This window comes from Anolis sagrei, chromosome 5 (assembly GCF_037176765.1).
Source record: "Anolis sagrei isolate rAnoSag1 chromosome 5, rAnoSag1.mat, whole genome shotgun sequence".
In the NCBI taxonomy this organism is placed as follows: Eukaryota; Metazoa; Chordata; class Lepidosauria; order Squamata; family Dactyloidae; genus Anolis; species Anolis sagrei.
In genome coordinates, this window is record NC_090025.1 from 91,496,185 (window position 1) to 91,509,753 (window position 13,569).

Sequence of the window (13,569 nt, forward strand, 5' to 3'; positions counted from 1 at the left end):
ATTGTGTTCAGCAGCTCACGGAACTGGGCCCAAAGGAGGCTTAAATGGGTATATAAGTAAATGTCATACCTTCAGCTGAAGCACAAGGTCCATACGGTATTTTCCAAGAGGATTGATATCATTTAGAATCAGGGCAATAATAATGTCTATGCCATTAGACTCGTGTGTAGCTATGCAGGTCTAGAAAATAAGAGAAATTTATACACAACAACACAAAATACATACAATGAAGATTTTGTATTTGTTTTGTTTCAAATCCAAATGTGAATTAAACCTAACATTATACCCCTTCTCCTACAGGAGCTCTGATAAATTAAATCAGAGGGCTTGATCCAGGGCTCAGTAGCACTATACCCTTCAATTGCCCAAATTTGGTAGGGACAGTTGTGACTAATCCTCTGTAATCCCACTTTTGTCAGCTTTAAAAAAAAATATCACAGTTTTTCTCTTCTCCCATTTCCCCCTTGTCCTTGGCTTATTTCAGCAGCTGCAAACAGAATTCGAAGTGTAAACTACATTCCACTCAATTAACTAGAGGGGGTGAGATGAAGGGACATAAATCATGTCCTTCCCAGTAGAATCAGGAAAAACAAAATGTCTTGCCTAGCTGTTTCTATTGCCTTGTTGTTGTTTATTCGTTCAGTCGTCTCCGACTCTTCGTGACCTCATGGACTCTTCGTGACCTCCGACTCTTCGTGACCTCATGGACTCTTCGTGACCTCTGACTCTTGGTGACCTTCCTTTTACCTTCCACTTTCCCCAGCATAATTGTCTTCTCTAGGCTTTGCTGTCTCCTCATGATGTGGCCAAAGTACTTCAGCTTTGTCTCTAGTATCCTTCCCTCCAGTGAGCAGTCAGGCTTTATTTCCTGGAGGATGGACTGGTTGGATCTTCTCGCAGTCCAAGGCACTCTCAGAACTTTCCTCCACCACCACAGTTCAAAAGCATCGATCTTCCTTCGCTCAGCCTTCCCTAAGGTCCAGCTCTCACATCCATAGGTGACTACAGGGAATACCATGGCTTTGACTAGGCGGATCTTTGTTGCTAGTCTGATGTCTCTACTCTTTACTATTTTATCAAGACTGGACATTGCTCTCCTCCCAAGAAGTAAGCGTCTTCTGATTTCCTGGCCACAGTCTGCATCTGCAGTAATCTTTGCGCCTAGAAATACAAAGTCTGTCACAGCCTCCACATTTTCTCCCTCTATTTCCCAATTGTCAATCATTCTTGTTGCCATAATCTTGGTTTTTTTGATGTTTAACTGCAACCCAGCTTTTGCGCTTTCTTCTTTCACCTTGATTAGAAGGCTCCTCAGCTCCTCCTCGCTTTCGGCCATCAGAGTGGTGTCATCTGCATATCTGAGGTTGTTAATGTTTCTTCCAGCAATTTTTACCCCAGCTTTGCATTCATCCAGCCCCGCACATCGCATGATGTGTTCTGCATACAAGTTAAAAAGGTTGGGTGAGAGTATGCAGCCTTGCCGTACGCCTTTCCCAATCTTGAACCAGTCTGTTGTTCCGTGGTCAGTTCTTACTGTTGCTACTTGGTCCTTGTACAGATTCCTCAGGAGAGAGACAAGGTGGCTTGGTATGCCCATCCCACCAAGAACTTGCCACAGTTTATTATGATCCACACAGTCAAAGGCTTTAGAATAGTCAATGAAGCAGAAGTAGATGTTTTTCTGAAACTCCCTGCCTTTCTCCATTATCCAGCGGATATTGGCAATCTGGTCTCTGGTTCCTCTGCCTTTTCTAAACCCAGCTTGAACATCTGGCTCCATGTGGTGCTGGAGTCTTCCTTGCAGGATCTTGAGCATTACCTTACTGGCATGAGAAATAAGGGCCACTGTACGGAAGTTTGAGCAGTCTTTCGCATTTCCCTTTTTTGGTATGGGGATATAAGTTGATTTTTTCCAGTCTGATGGCCATTCTTGTGTTTTCCATATTTGCTGGCATATGGCATGCATCACCTTGACAGCATCATCTTTTAAGATTTTAAATAGTTCAGCTGGGATCCCGTCGTCTCCTGCTGCCTTGTTGTTAGCAATGCTTCTTAAGGCCCATTCAACCTCACTCCTCAGGATGTCTGGTTCTAATTCATTCACCACACCGTCAAAACTATCCTCGATATTATTATCCTTCCTATATTGCCTTAGCAATCATATATGGTATTTTGACCACACTCTGATTTTGCTTGGCCATACATCCCAGTTTTCATCTGTGAATTCCTGGAGGGTATATAGCACTGAGTAGCAAAACAAAGGTTGGACTAATGCCTCACCCCTTTCCAGAAAAATGAAATAATGTTGAGGAATTTTTTGATCTCTAAAACCCAAAGGAAATGCATTACTGGCAATACAGAAAGCTTTGAACTGAAGACATATTCATCAAAGTATCAATCATATTGTATTTGAGGCAGAAGCCAGTCAAAAGTAAGCATTTTTCAGTGGCATTCCTTTTAATGGAAGGACCATTTGAAAAATAAACAGATGTGATTTGGGTTGTTGTAGGTTTTGATGTGATTTGCTTACTTTTGGCTGGATGCACTATTTCAGTGGTTCTCAACCTGTGGGTCCCCAGATGTTTTGGCCTTCAACTCCCAGAAATCCTAACAGCTGGTAAACTGGCTGGGATTTCTGGGAGTTGTAGGCCAAAACACCTGGGGACCCACAGGTTGAGAACCACTGCACTATTTGATATATATTACATGCTAGAACACTGAAATTAAACATCTGAACCTTTATGCCCTTCATCTATTTTTATTTATTTATTCAAATAGACACACATCTATATTAATTAATAACACAAACCAGCATAAGCCTACTTTATTTTTTCAAAAATGCTGGCTTATTTAGACCCAAATTTTCACCAACATTCCTGGTAATATAAAGAACTGAAACATCTGATAGTACAATGTTTCTAATGATGTCACTACATTCTTTGTAGTAATGATCTGTGTTATGCAAACTCAGAGAAGATGCTTAAATGAAGCTACCTGGTTTTCATGGCATGGACCTTGGCAATATTCTGTCAAGCTTTCAAGCGTTTGGTTCACCAGAGCTACATTCTTCTCATTGATGTACAAGCCCAAAAGTCCCAATCCACCTGTTGTACTTCCACAAATACAATCCAAAAACTGAAGTGTTTCACATACAAGGTTGTAATTGGTCTTGTTATTCTGATTCCTTAAAAAGTTCTGAAAAAAAGATGAATACTTCCAATGTATATACAGATATAACATTCAGCCTTTTGGTTCTTGTTAGATATCCCACCATACCACAGGTATATAGTTCAACTATTGATATTTGACACAATGCATGAATTTATTTATTTATTTACGATATTTCTATCCCGCCTTTCTCGAACCCGAAGGTAACTCAAGGCAGCTTACAACCAGGCAGCAATTCGATGCCTAACAATATAAAATTGTTAATAAATATGCTGTAGTTGTAATCAACAGGTACAGCCAGAATCAGAGAAACTATTACTTAAACCAGGAATTCAAACCATGGTTTCTATGCTTTGGTAATATGAACCACGGTTTATGATTCCATCTCTATAAAATGCTTTAAAAGTAAAATGCAAAGTATGTGCCTTCAAGCTGCCTGTTAATTCACGACAACTCTATGAATTTCATTATTTCTTTGTCAAGGAATAATCCAAGGTAGTAACCTACAACACCTGGGATTTCCTGGCAGCCTCTCAAATACTAACCAGCCCTGAGACTGCTTTTCCAAGCTAGACCTAAACAATTATACCCGCCAATGGCTTACCTGAAGTTCTCTGTTGTGATTCTCACACAATAACTGAAGAAACCTTAGTATTGGTTGCATGATTACAATGGCAGGACTCATAGTTACTTCTTCGGAAGACTTTTCTTCTGCGTTTCCTGAATCTGTTCCTGCACTCATGAGATCAATCTCTGGGTCCATTTCCCTGCGGTACACACAGTAAGCTTTAGAGGTTGCTGTAGAGGCTTCAGTCAATTGTCCTTTCATTCCTTCTTTCAGGTGAAGATTTGAATCTCTTACTACATACATACAGAGAAAGAGAGAAAACAGATAAATAATGTTCATCAAACAAGCTAAGCTACCACCCAGTTTTTGTGAGGGCCAGGAAAATGTGAAGGATTTTGATAAATGACTACATTGTGGCTCCAAACTGTTGGGAGCTGGAATTTAGGTAATTATAGAGCATCTGTGAGCAAACTAGATAGAGGCAGTCCCCAATTTACGAAAAAGATAGGTCCATTAGGTTTGTTCTGAAGTTTAATCTATATGTAAGGTACATTTTCTAAGTATAGCTCCACCCAAAATACACACATATTTTAGTTTTGGATAGCAGAAAGAAGAGTTAATACCACCACCATCATCATTATTATTATTATTATTATTATTATTATTATTATTATTGCTATCTGTACCTCTGTTCAGAAGATTTCACCCTACTTTCTGTCTGTGATTGGATTCTGAAAAATTTGGCTTGTTGTGGAAGTAAGGATTGGTGATAAAGCTTCAGTGGAGATACCTTTTCCCTGTGGTAACTCTTTCAAGAGTAAATCTCTCTTCCTAAATGTCAATTTCTCTCACTTCCTGTTGTCTCACCCTTATTCTTAACTAGGAGTCATTTTGTAACTCAGGTACTGCTTGTATTGCTTCCCCCCCCCTTTTCTGACGATTTAAGTTTCTTGGTGTCTGTTGACTTTCTCTAATGCTTCTGATGGCCTAAAACCACTTTCTTCAGGCATATGCAATGAAATTTTCTTTACCCCTCTCACGATCTCTGTAACCCTCTGAATGGCTCCAAAATTAAGAGGAAATGACTGCTTTAATGAAACCGTTCTCATGATACCCCCAAATCTTCTGCTGAGATAGCAAACTCTCCATGCCTAATGGTAGAACTGGCTGCCAACAGGTTATATAATTTTTGAGAATCAGTTAATCCAGCCAGCAAAATTGCCAGTCTTTGGTGATGAAATATTATCTTTTTTTCTTGACAATAACACTTTTTTCTTGAAAGACATGGTATAAAATAATCAAAATAAATAAATAAACATGTTGTTTGAACAGTAGTTTTGGATGGAATCCATACTCTTTAAAAAACACCCCTAATTCTCTTTACCTCTCTTTTTTGGAACCGAAATTGTGATATCATTGTCTTCCTCCTTCTTTTTGCTGCTCAAATCAATTGTGTTTACTGTTACTGTGGATCGTATTTCCTGCTGGGCAGTTTTCACCCGATCATACAGAACTTTAAAGAACTTTTCAGACTTTTTTTGCTCATTCAGTTGTTGAAAAAAAGAATACTGAAAAAGGAAACAAAGAGCATTTATGAAATCAGCAAATAATGGAGAAATCTTTAATATCAAAATACTAGGCACATGTACATTACATTGTAGACTACCAACAGAAATCTGAGAAGGTAGCTATCTGGGACTTATGCCAAATACAAACAGGGCTATAGTACAGTTGACAAGATTCTGGGATCCTTTCACCCTAACCCTGAGCTGCTATGGTTAGAAAAAACAGTTTTTTTCCCTATCTATAGCTCAAGGTTAGCTTTGGTGATGAAGTAATGCTCAATATTCAATAACTCAGTATCTATCTATAACTCAATTGCTTCTCTTTCTATCTATATTTATTTTTTATTTTTTATTCGAACTTATATGCCGCCACTCCCCTGGGGCTCGGAGCGGCTTACAAGAATGGCTAAAATCTAACACAATTTAAAAACAATTTAAAACAATTTAAAAACAGCAATATTAAAAACCAAAGACTTAGTTATATGACTTAGTTACTCAATTAACTTTTCTATATCTCAGTTGCTATCTATAACTCAATTATATCTCAATTGCTATTCTATCTATATCAATTAGCTTCTTTATCTATAAAACTCAATCACTCAATTCTCAATTGTTATTCTATCTATCTCAATTATATCTCAATTAGACCCAATATTACTTAATCATATTTACAATGATTTTTTCAGAGCTACCTAGCTGACCAACAGCACATCTGAAGCTTTCTTTCTCTACACTGAAGGAGGCTGGGAAGATTCCAAAATGGAGACCTCAACCCCTAGGAAAAAGGGCGGTCTCTAAACCCAAAGAGATACTTTCCTAAACCAATAGCTGCAAAAGGGCCTGCAGGCTGGCTTTGCAGACTCTGATACTGTTTAACTTCCAGGGTGCTGCTGGGTCTGTAGCAGCCCTGGGGAAATGCAAACGAACACTATCCCATGCAACTAATACGTAATGCAAACTATGCTCCTGGAAGACGGAACAGGCCCCACACATTTCGTGGAGTTAAGGGTATAGGACCCATGCACAAGTGAAAAAACATGACTAAAAATACCCACTTTTTATACCTAAAAGAACAACTCTCTGGGAATCTTTAGGTCCTCAAGTGCAAATCTACCACAGAGTTACACTGGAGGAACCTAAAAAGACGATATTAATCAAATCCATGATTGCTCAAATCCACAAAAGTGAAATTCACAAATGTGGAGGGCTGGTTGTACTTACTTGATAAGGGCATAACCAAGTTATGTTTCAAACATGTTGTGATTCTCAGTGATATTTCCAGTCCCTTTCCTATCAATATCTAACACTGTATTTGTTGTTTTTATTGCCTCAACATAATGAATTAATTTTTGCAGTGAATTTGAGTTAGCTATGGCATCCTTCTTGCCATAGCTAACTCAAACACATTCTTCTAAATTCAGGTGAGATTATTTCTTCAAATGAATTGTAAAATGAGGTGAACTGGCTTCAAGACCTAAATGGTTTCATTAATGTGAAAAATAGAGCTTGCATTTTGACAGTGTATAGCTGCAAATATTATACCACTGTACAATTTCACTCGTTCTTCCTTGTGAATACTCTGTGCAAAATATGGATTGGATTGTGCTTGTGACATCATTAAGCCACAAGAGGAAGTTTTTTAAAAAAAATTACATAGGTTTTAAAGAAACTACCAAACAAATATTTAATACGGCAAACTTGGCAAGGTATTCAAAAACAGAATTTAGAAAGCAAGATATATCTAAAAAATAAAAAACTGAAAAGTAGTTTCTGAGCTAGAGCTCCCAGAATTCTGCAGCCACCATGACCAGTGGCCAAATTGGCTAGGAATTTCAGAGAGTTTTCATCCAAAATGCTACTTTTCTAGCCTCTAGTACAAAGGAAATAAAGTTCATCTTTATTTTGAGGAGCGGCTTAAGGAGCTGGGCATGTTTAGTCTTCAGAAGAGAAGGCTTAGAAGAGATATGATGGCCATGTATAAATATGTGAGGGGAAGTCATAGGGAGGAGGAAGCAAAGTTGTTTTCTGGAGATTAGGATGCGGAGCAATAATAATAATAATAAAACTTTATTTATATACCGCTCTATCTCCCCGAGGGGACTCAGAGCGGTTTACAAGTAACATCACCAAATCATACAAAGTAAACAACATAACAATAAGATTAACAAAACAATATAAGCATAAAAATTGTCACCATAACACATATATATTAAAAGTAATCCTGCCTATTCAAGGCAATTTAAAAGGCCGGGCCGAGATTTGTGCAAGCTGAAAAATTCTAGGGAACGCGGGAATTAAGTGCAGTGAAATAGCAGGCAACAACAACAATAGGCACGGGTCTATGGTTGTTCATTTCGGGGCCTATTAGAGGATTTTCCTACTTCTTGACAGGGGTTGGACTGGATGGCCCATGAGGTCTCTTCCAACTCAATGATTCTATGATCTTAAATTATCCTTATTATTGCTTTCATATATGTTTCTGTGCATGCTGAGGACATGTTTGTCATCTGAAACGCATATATACACATATATAATTATTAGAAATTTGAATACCTGGATTTGTGTGTTTCCTCCTTCAAGCAATGCAATACCAAGCAAGATAGCTTCAGAAAATATCCTGTCATTTTTGGTACTGACTATGACATCTGTGACAAGTTCTGATGCTCCTTCTTTATCCAAAAGGCATTGAATATCATGCATTGAAACACCAGATTTATCCAAATCTTGCCCTGAAAAGCTAACTGGAACAATTAAATGAATGTTAATATTCACATCTGTTTCCTTTAAAAACATTCTAAAATTATTTTTAATAATAATTTTAAGCTGTATTGTCAAAGGCTTTCATGGCCGGAATCATTGGGTTGTTGTAGTTTTTTTCGGGCTATATGGCCATGTTCTAGAGGCATTCTCTCCTGACATTCCACCTGCATCTATGGCAAGCATCCTCAGAGGTAGTGAGGTCTGTTGGAACTAGGAAAATTGGGTTTATATATCTGTGGAATGACCGGGGTGGGACAAAGAGCTCTTGTCTGTTGGAGCTAGGTGTGAATGTTTCAACTGACCACCTTGATTAGCATTTGATGGCCTGGCAGTTTTTTGGTGTGGCTTGTTAGTGCCTGGGGGAATCTTTTGTTGAGAGGTGATTAGCTGTCCCTGATTGTTTCCTCTCTGTTGTTTTGCTGTTGAATTTTAGAGTTTTTTAATACTGGTAGCCAGATTTTGTTCATTTTCATGGTTTCCTCCTTTCTGCTGAAATTGTCCAGATGCTTATGGATTTCAACGGCTTCTCTGTGTAGTCTGACATGGTGGTTGTTGTAGTTGTCCAATCACCTCTCAACAAAAAATTTCCCCAGGCACTAACAAGCCACACCAAAAAACTGCCCGGCCATCAAATGCTAATCAAGGTGGTCAGTGGAAACATTCATACCTAGCTCCAACAGACAAAGAGCTCTTTGTCCCACCCTGGTAATTCCACAGATATATAAACCCATTTCCCTAGTTCCAACAGACCTTGCTACTGGGTTGTTGAAGGTTTTTTCGGGCTATATGGCCATGTTCTAGAGGCATTCTCTCCTGACGTTTCGCCTGCATCTATGGCAAGCCTCCTCAGAGGTAGTGAGGTCATTACCTCTGAGGATGCTTGCCCTAGATGCAGGCGAAACGTCAGGAGATAATGCCTCTAGAACATGGCCATAAAACCAGAAAAAACCTACAACAACCCAGTGATTCCGGCAATGAAAGCCTTCGACAAGACCTCACTACCTCTGAGGATGCTTGCCATAGATGCAGGCGAAACGTCAGGAGAGAATGCCTCTAGAACATGGCCATATAGCCCAAAAAAACCTACAACCAGGCCTGTAGCCGGGGGGGGGGGGTTAGGGGTTCAAACACACACACCCCGAAATTTTTCAGGTTAAAAAAAACTGGTTTACTCATTAATTTTAACTGGTTAACGAAATCCCCATGCTAAGTCTATGAGACACAAAAAAATTAAGATTCCCACAACTGCAAGCACTATCTCAAGCAAATATTGACCATTTATTCACACTGTCATTACTTACAGCAATAGCTGATGTAGTGAAGCAACCAAATAATGAGTGCTCTCATTAAGGAGGCCAGACTTGGTGGAGGTGGTTGACAAGGGCGGAGCTGCAGGATATTGAAGGCTGCTCTGCCCCCTGCTGTGTTCTTTGCCTCAGCATGAGCTAGGAGGCAGGTTTCAACCCCACCCCCCTGAAATTTTCAACCCCCCCAAATTTTCACCCCCCCCCCCAATTTTTTTTTTGTTTATATGTTTTATTTTTTACCTTGTTGTTGTGCCGGCATTGAACTGTCCCTTTTTGTAAGCCGCCCTGAGTCCCCCCTCAGGGAGGACTCAGTGCGAGAAATAAATAAATAAATACAACAACCCAATTTCAAGCTGGTTTGGCACTGCTGGGTATGGAATCAATTTCCACCCTCCCTGCACCCCCTATTTTCTCCAGAAGAAACAAACAGCATCTACCACACGGTAGCAACCTCCTTATCCTAGTTTCATGCTGTCTGACTAACAAAAAAACCAGGAAAAGCAAGACCCCTCCTCCTGCTCTTCCTGGGTTCCTTTGCCAGTCACATGGCTCAGAACCAGGAAAAATAGGCTGCATACCATGTGGCAGGTGCTTTTTTTCTTCTCCTGGGAAAAATCAGGAGTGCAGAGTGAAGGAAGGAACAGTCCTGGGCTGTCTGAACCCTGGGATCCCCACATAGATAATTTTGGTCCCCACTGCCCCAACAGAGGAGAAGATCATAATACTGTTACAGGGGAAGACTCTTCCCCTGGTTTGTCTTTTTTAAAAGCCAGGATGCAGCTGAATTAAGCGGTTGAAATTACATCAGCCTATGTGCATTGTGTGGACACACCAGGCCGAAGTGAAACCCACACTGCATTATTTGGAATTGTCTGTGCACCCTTAGTCCCACTATCTTCTTAGGCACATTTGGGTTTTTGGGTTTTTTAATGTCAGGAGCAACTTGAGAAACTGTAAGTCACTTTTGGCCTGAGAGAATTGGATGTCTGCAAAGATGTTGCCTAGGGGACGCCCGGATGTTTGGTGTTTTACCACCCTTGTGGGAGGCTTCTCTCTTGTCCCCAGCTGACAGAAGGAGCTCAACCCCCCTCCCCCCCGGATTTGAACTGCTGATCTATCATCAGTAGTCCTGCCGACACAAGGGTTTAACTCATTGCGCCACTGGGTTCCGGCGTATTTGGTGGAAACAAGGGAAAGGCTCATCTTGGCTTAGGAACACAGTCTTTAAGGGATGCTAAAATAATTCCCTTTGGCCTTCCATAGGCAATTAAAACTCTTTTATACCCATGAAGAAAGAGGACTTTTTTATTTAAAAAAAGGGAAAGAAAGAAAGATTCTGACAGGATTACAGGAACTGACTGTAAAGGGCTTTTGATGACATGCTCTTTGATGTTTATCTTCTGTCTTTAATGAATTGATAAATAGTTCCAATTCTACAGATTATTTAATTGCATTTTAAATATACTTTTGTTTGTTTTAATGGGTCTTTGTGTAGATATTTTAACCATATTTTATGCCATTTTCATGAGCCATTATGAGTTTTAGATAAAGATGGAATATGAATTAAATAATTACAATAACCATCATGTAAATAAAAATGGGGTGCCTCTGAGCACATGCAAAGCACTCTGCTTTGTTATATCTGTTTTATATCTTTCCAAAGACTATTCTAAATGCCTGTGTTTCATGCACTTGCTTTATGTTTACAAAGGAAGAAGGCATGTTCATAATTTCTTGACAGCATCAGAGCTAACTAATAAGAATTTAGTGATCCTACATTTTCACAATAGGTTGACAAAAATTCACATACGTATTACTCTAAAAAACATTATCACCATTATTTGTGTTTTAAGAAACATTGTTATTTACCTCCTACTTGGCTGGCTTTGCTGAAGTTGCTAGAGAGAGGGCCATTGACACTGCTTCCATAGTCACCTTTAAAATAGCGATTGAGAAGTATTTTCCTTAGGTTGATACCCTTTAACAAGGAGATGAAAATATTATGAAAAATTCTGATTCCACTGAATACATTCTTACAGTTCTCAAGCTTAGAATTCATAGAAAAATCAATGTATATAATAAAAGTCAGTGTTTGTATGTGGAGGGAGGGAGGGAGGTGTATGTGGCAGTGTTTTGATTGGCTGCCATTGTGGTACAATTTGCATATGTGGTACAATTTGCCTTTGTGAGTGAGCTTTTATTCCAGGAGCTTCCGGGTTCTGACATCCGTGCAGGCAAATAAACAGAAAGAGCCCAAGAGGCGAGGCCAGCCTTACCAGCCGAGAGTCCTGGATAAGTGGGTGAGTGGCTGAGGCGTGCTCCCTCTCCCTCAGGTGCAACTTTGGACTGAGGCAAAGAAGCAGCATTGGGGGGGGGGGGGGTTAAGGCGCAGGACTGAGGCCCACCCTCACACAATCCTGCCCCCTTCAGGGTAGAGCAAGCAGCGTTGAAGTGAGGAAGGACAATAAACTATACTCTCGAAATGAACACTACAGTAAACAACACATCTCAATTCCAATACAAATCAAAATGAAACTAAATTGAAATATATGAAAATTCAATGTAGCAATGCACTCAGAAAGATTGAAATAGAATAGTCAAATATGTAGTAATATATGTCTTGCTTTGACACCCAACAGATGGTGGTTTTTGAAAAAAGGCATATTATTTTTCTGTTACAGGTGTGACATCTATATAATAATAGGTATGTGAAAACATAAAAATATGCACTTATTTGAATGCTATGTTGTGTCAAAATCTCAAAACAATCGGTGAAGTATTTTGGGAGATTTAAGATTTTGAACCAACGAACATATTCATTTTAATTATTCATATTAATTATTCATATTAATTATTAGATTATTATTATTATTATCCTCTTCTATCTAGTAGCCACCTTCATATGTTCTCACTCCAAGCAGAGAAAATTGTCAGTGGTTGCACCATAGAAAAAGAGAAATAATAGAGAAGACTCTAAATGCCCTGGAAATGGAAATATTTTTTGCAGGCTCAACGCGTTCTGAGTCATAGTGTCCTTCATGAACAATGTTTACAAAGATACATGTGATGGGTGACATAAATATAAATGGCTTTCAGTAACTAGACATTTTTAAGAATCTAAACTCTGAAAAGTTATAGTACATATTCGGTCAAACCGCCAACATGAAAATGTTTATAATATGGAAAACAACGAAAGACAATGAACCATAATTATTGGGACTAAAACTTCTCATTATATCACAGGCCATATATGATTGTCTTCCTCAGATTCAAATCTTCGACCTGTCGGTTTTCAGTCTTGCCGGCATGAGGGTTTAACCCATTATGCCCATTTAACTCATTATGCCAATGATATCACTGATACTGTAATAATTCTCATTTTCAGGAAAACGGTCCTGCTACAATAGAATTTCAGATTCATCACAAATATTAATTAATTGTAAAAGGAACAACCAATATATGAAAAAGCAAATGTCTTGGAAAAAGAGCCCAATTATTTTATGTATTGGTTTATGTAGAACTTTAATAAAAAGGAAGGCCACAATCTGACCCACCAATCCAATTACAAGTATGTAGCAGCCAATTTGTCCCCAAGCAGAAGCCTATTAAATAGATAACAATTTCACTGCTCATCTGTCTGTTGATGAGAAACATAGCCTTCCTATTCTTCAAACAGTGGAATATTACAACAGTAAAAGTTCTGAAATTTGTATGCAGTCACAGATTCTGGATCTGAAATGGGACCAGAAGTATTTTGGATTTTTTCAGATTTTGGAATCTCAAAATCAGACAAAATTTGTGTGTGTGTGTGTGTGTGTATACATACATATACATACACACACACACACACACACACACATACACACACACACACAAATTTTGTCTGATTTTGAGATTATATGATTATAGGATCCGAGTCTAAACATGTTGTTTCATTTATTTTTTCCTATACACTTTATATACATAACCTGAAAGTGACTTTATACAATCTTTTAAATTATTTTGTGCCTGAAAAAAAGTTTGCACACACTCAACCATCAGAAAGTTGGAGTGTCCCCATCTCAGCCACCATGTAGATTATTTTGAATTTTTGAGTGGGCAATCAGATACATCTGTCCACCATTACTAAATTTATAGCTGAACCCCACCACCACCACCCCTAAGAAACTCTAAAATTCTTGTGATCATAATTGTGAACAGT

At 38.8% G+C, this 13,569-nt stretch overlaps 1 protein-coding gene across 3 annotated transcripts in view; it reads right to left on the minus strand.

Annotated features, from left to right (window-relative positions):
• Positions 1-13,569, minus strand: part of ITPR2 (inositol 1,4,5-trisphosphate receptor type 2) — a 313,417-nt gene that overhangs the window by 74,326 nt on the left and 225,522 nt on the right. For all 3 annotated transcript variants that reach the window (XM_060778249.2, XM_060778247.2, XM_067468876.1), the window contains 6 exons: positions 11,238-11,346; positions 7,855-8,042; positions 5,121-5,304; positions 3,773-4,029; positions 2,995-3,195; positions 70-180 (listed from right to left, as the gene is read on the minus strand). In XM_060778249.2, the coding sequence (XP_060634232.2) occupies positions 70-180; positions 2,995-3,195; positions 3,773-4,029; positions 5,121-5,304; positions 7,855-8,042; positions 11,238-11,346 (1,050 nt within the window). The remainder of the gene's footprint in view (positions 1-69; positions 181-2,994; positions 3,196-3,772; positions 4,030-5,120; positions 5,305-7,854; positions 8,043-11,237; positions 11,347-13,569) is intronic.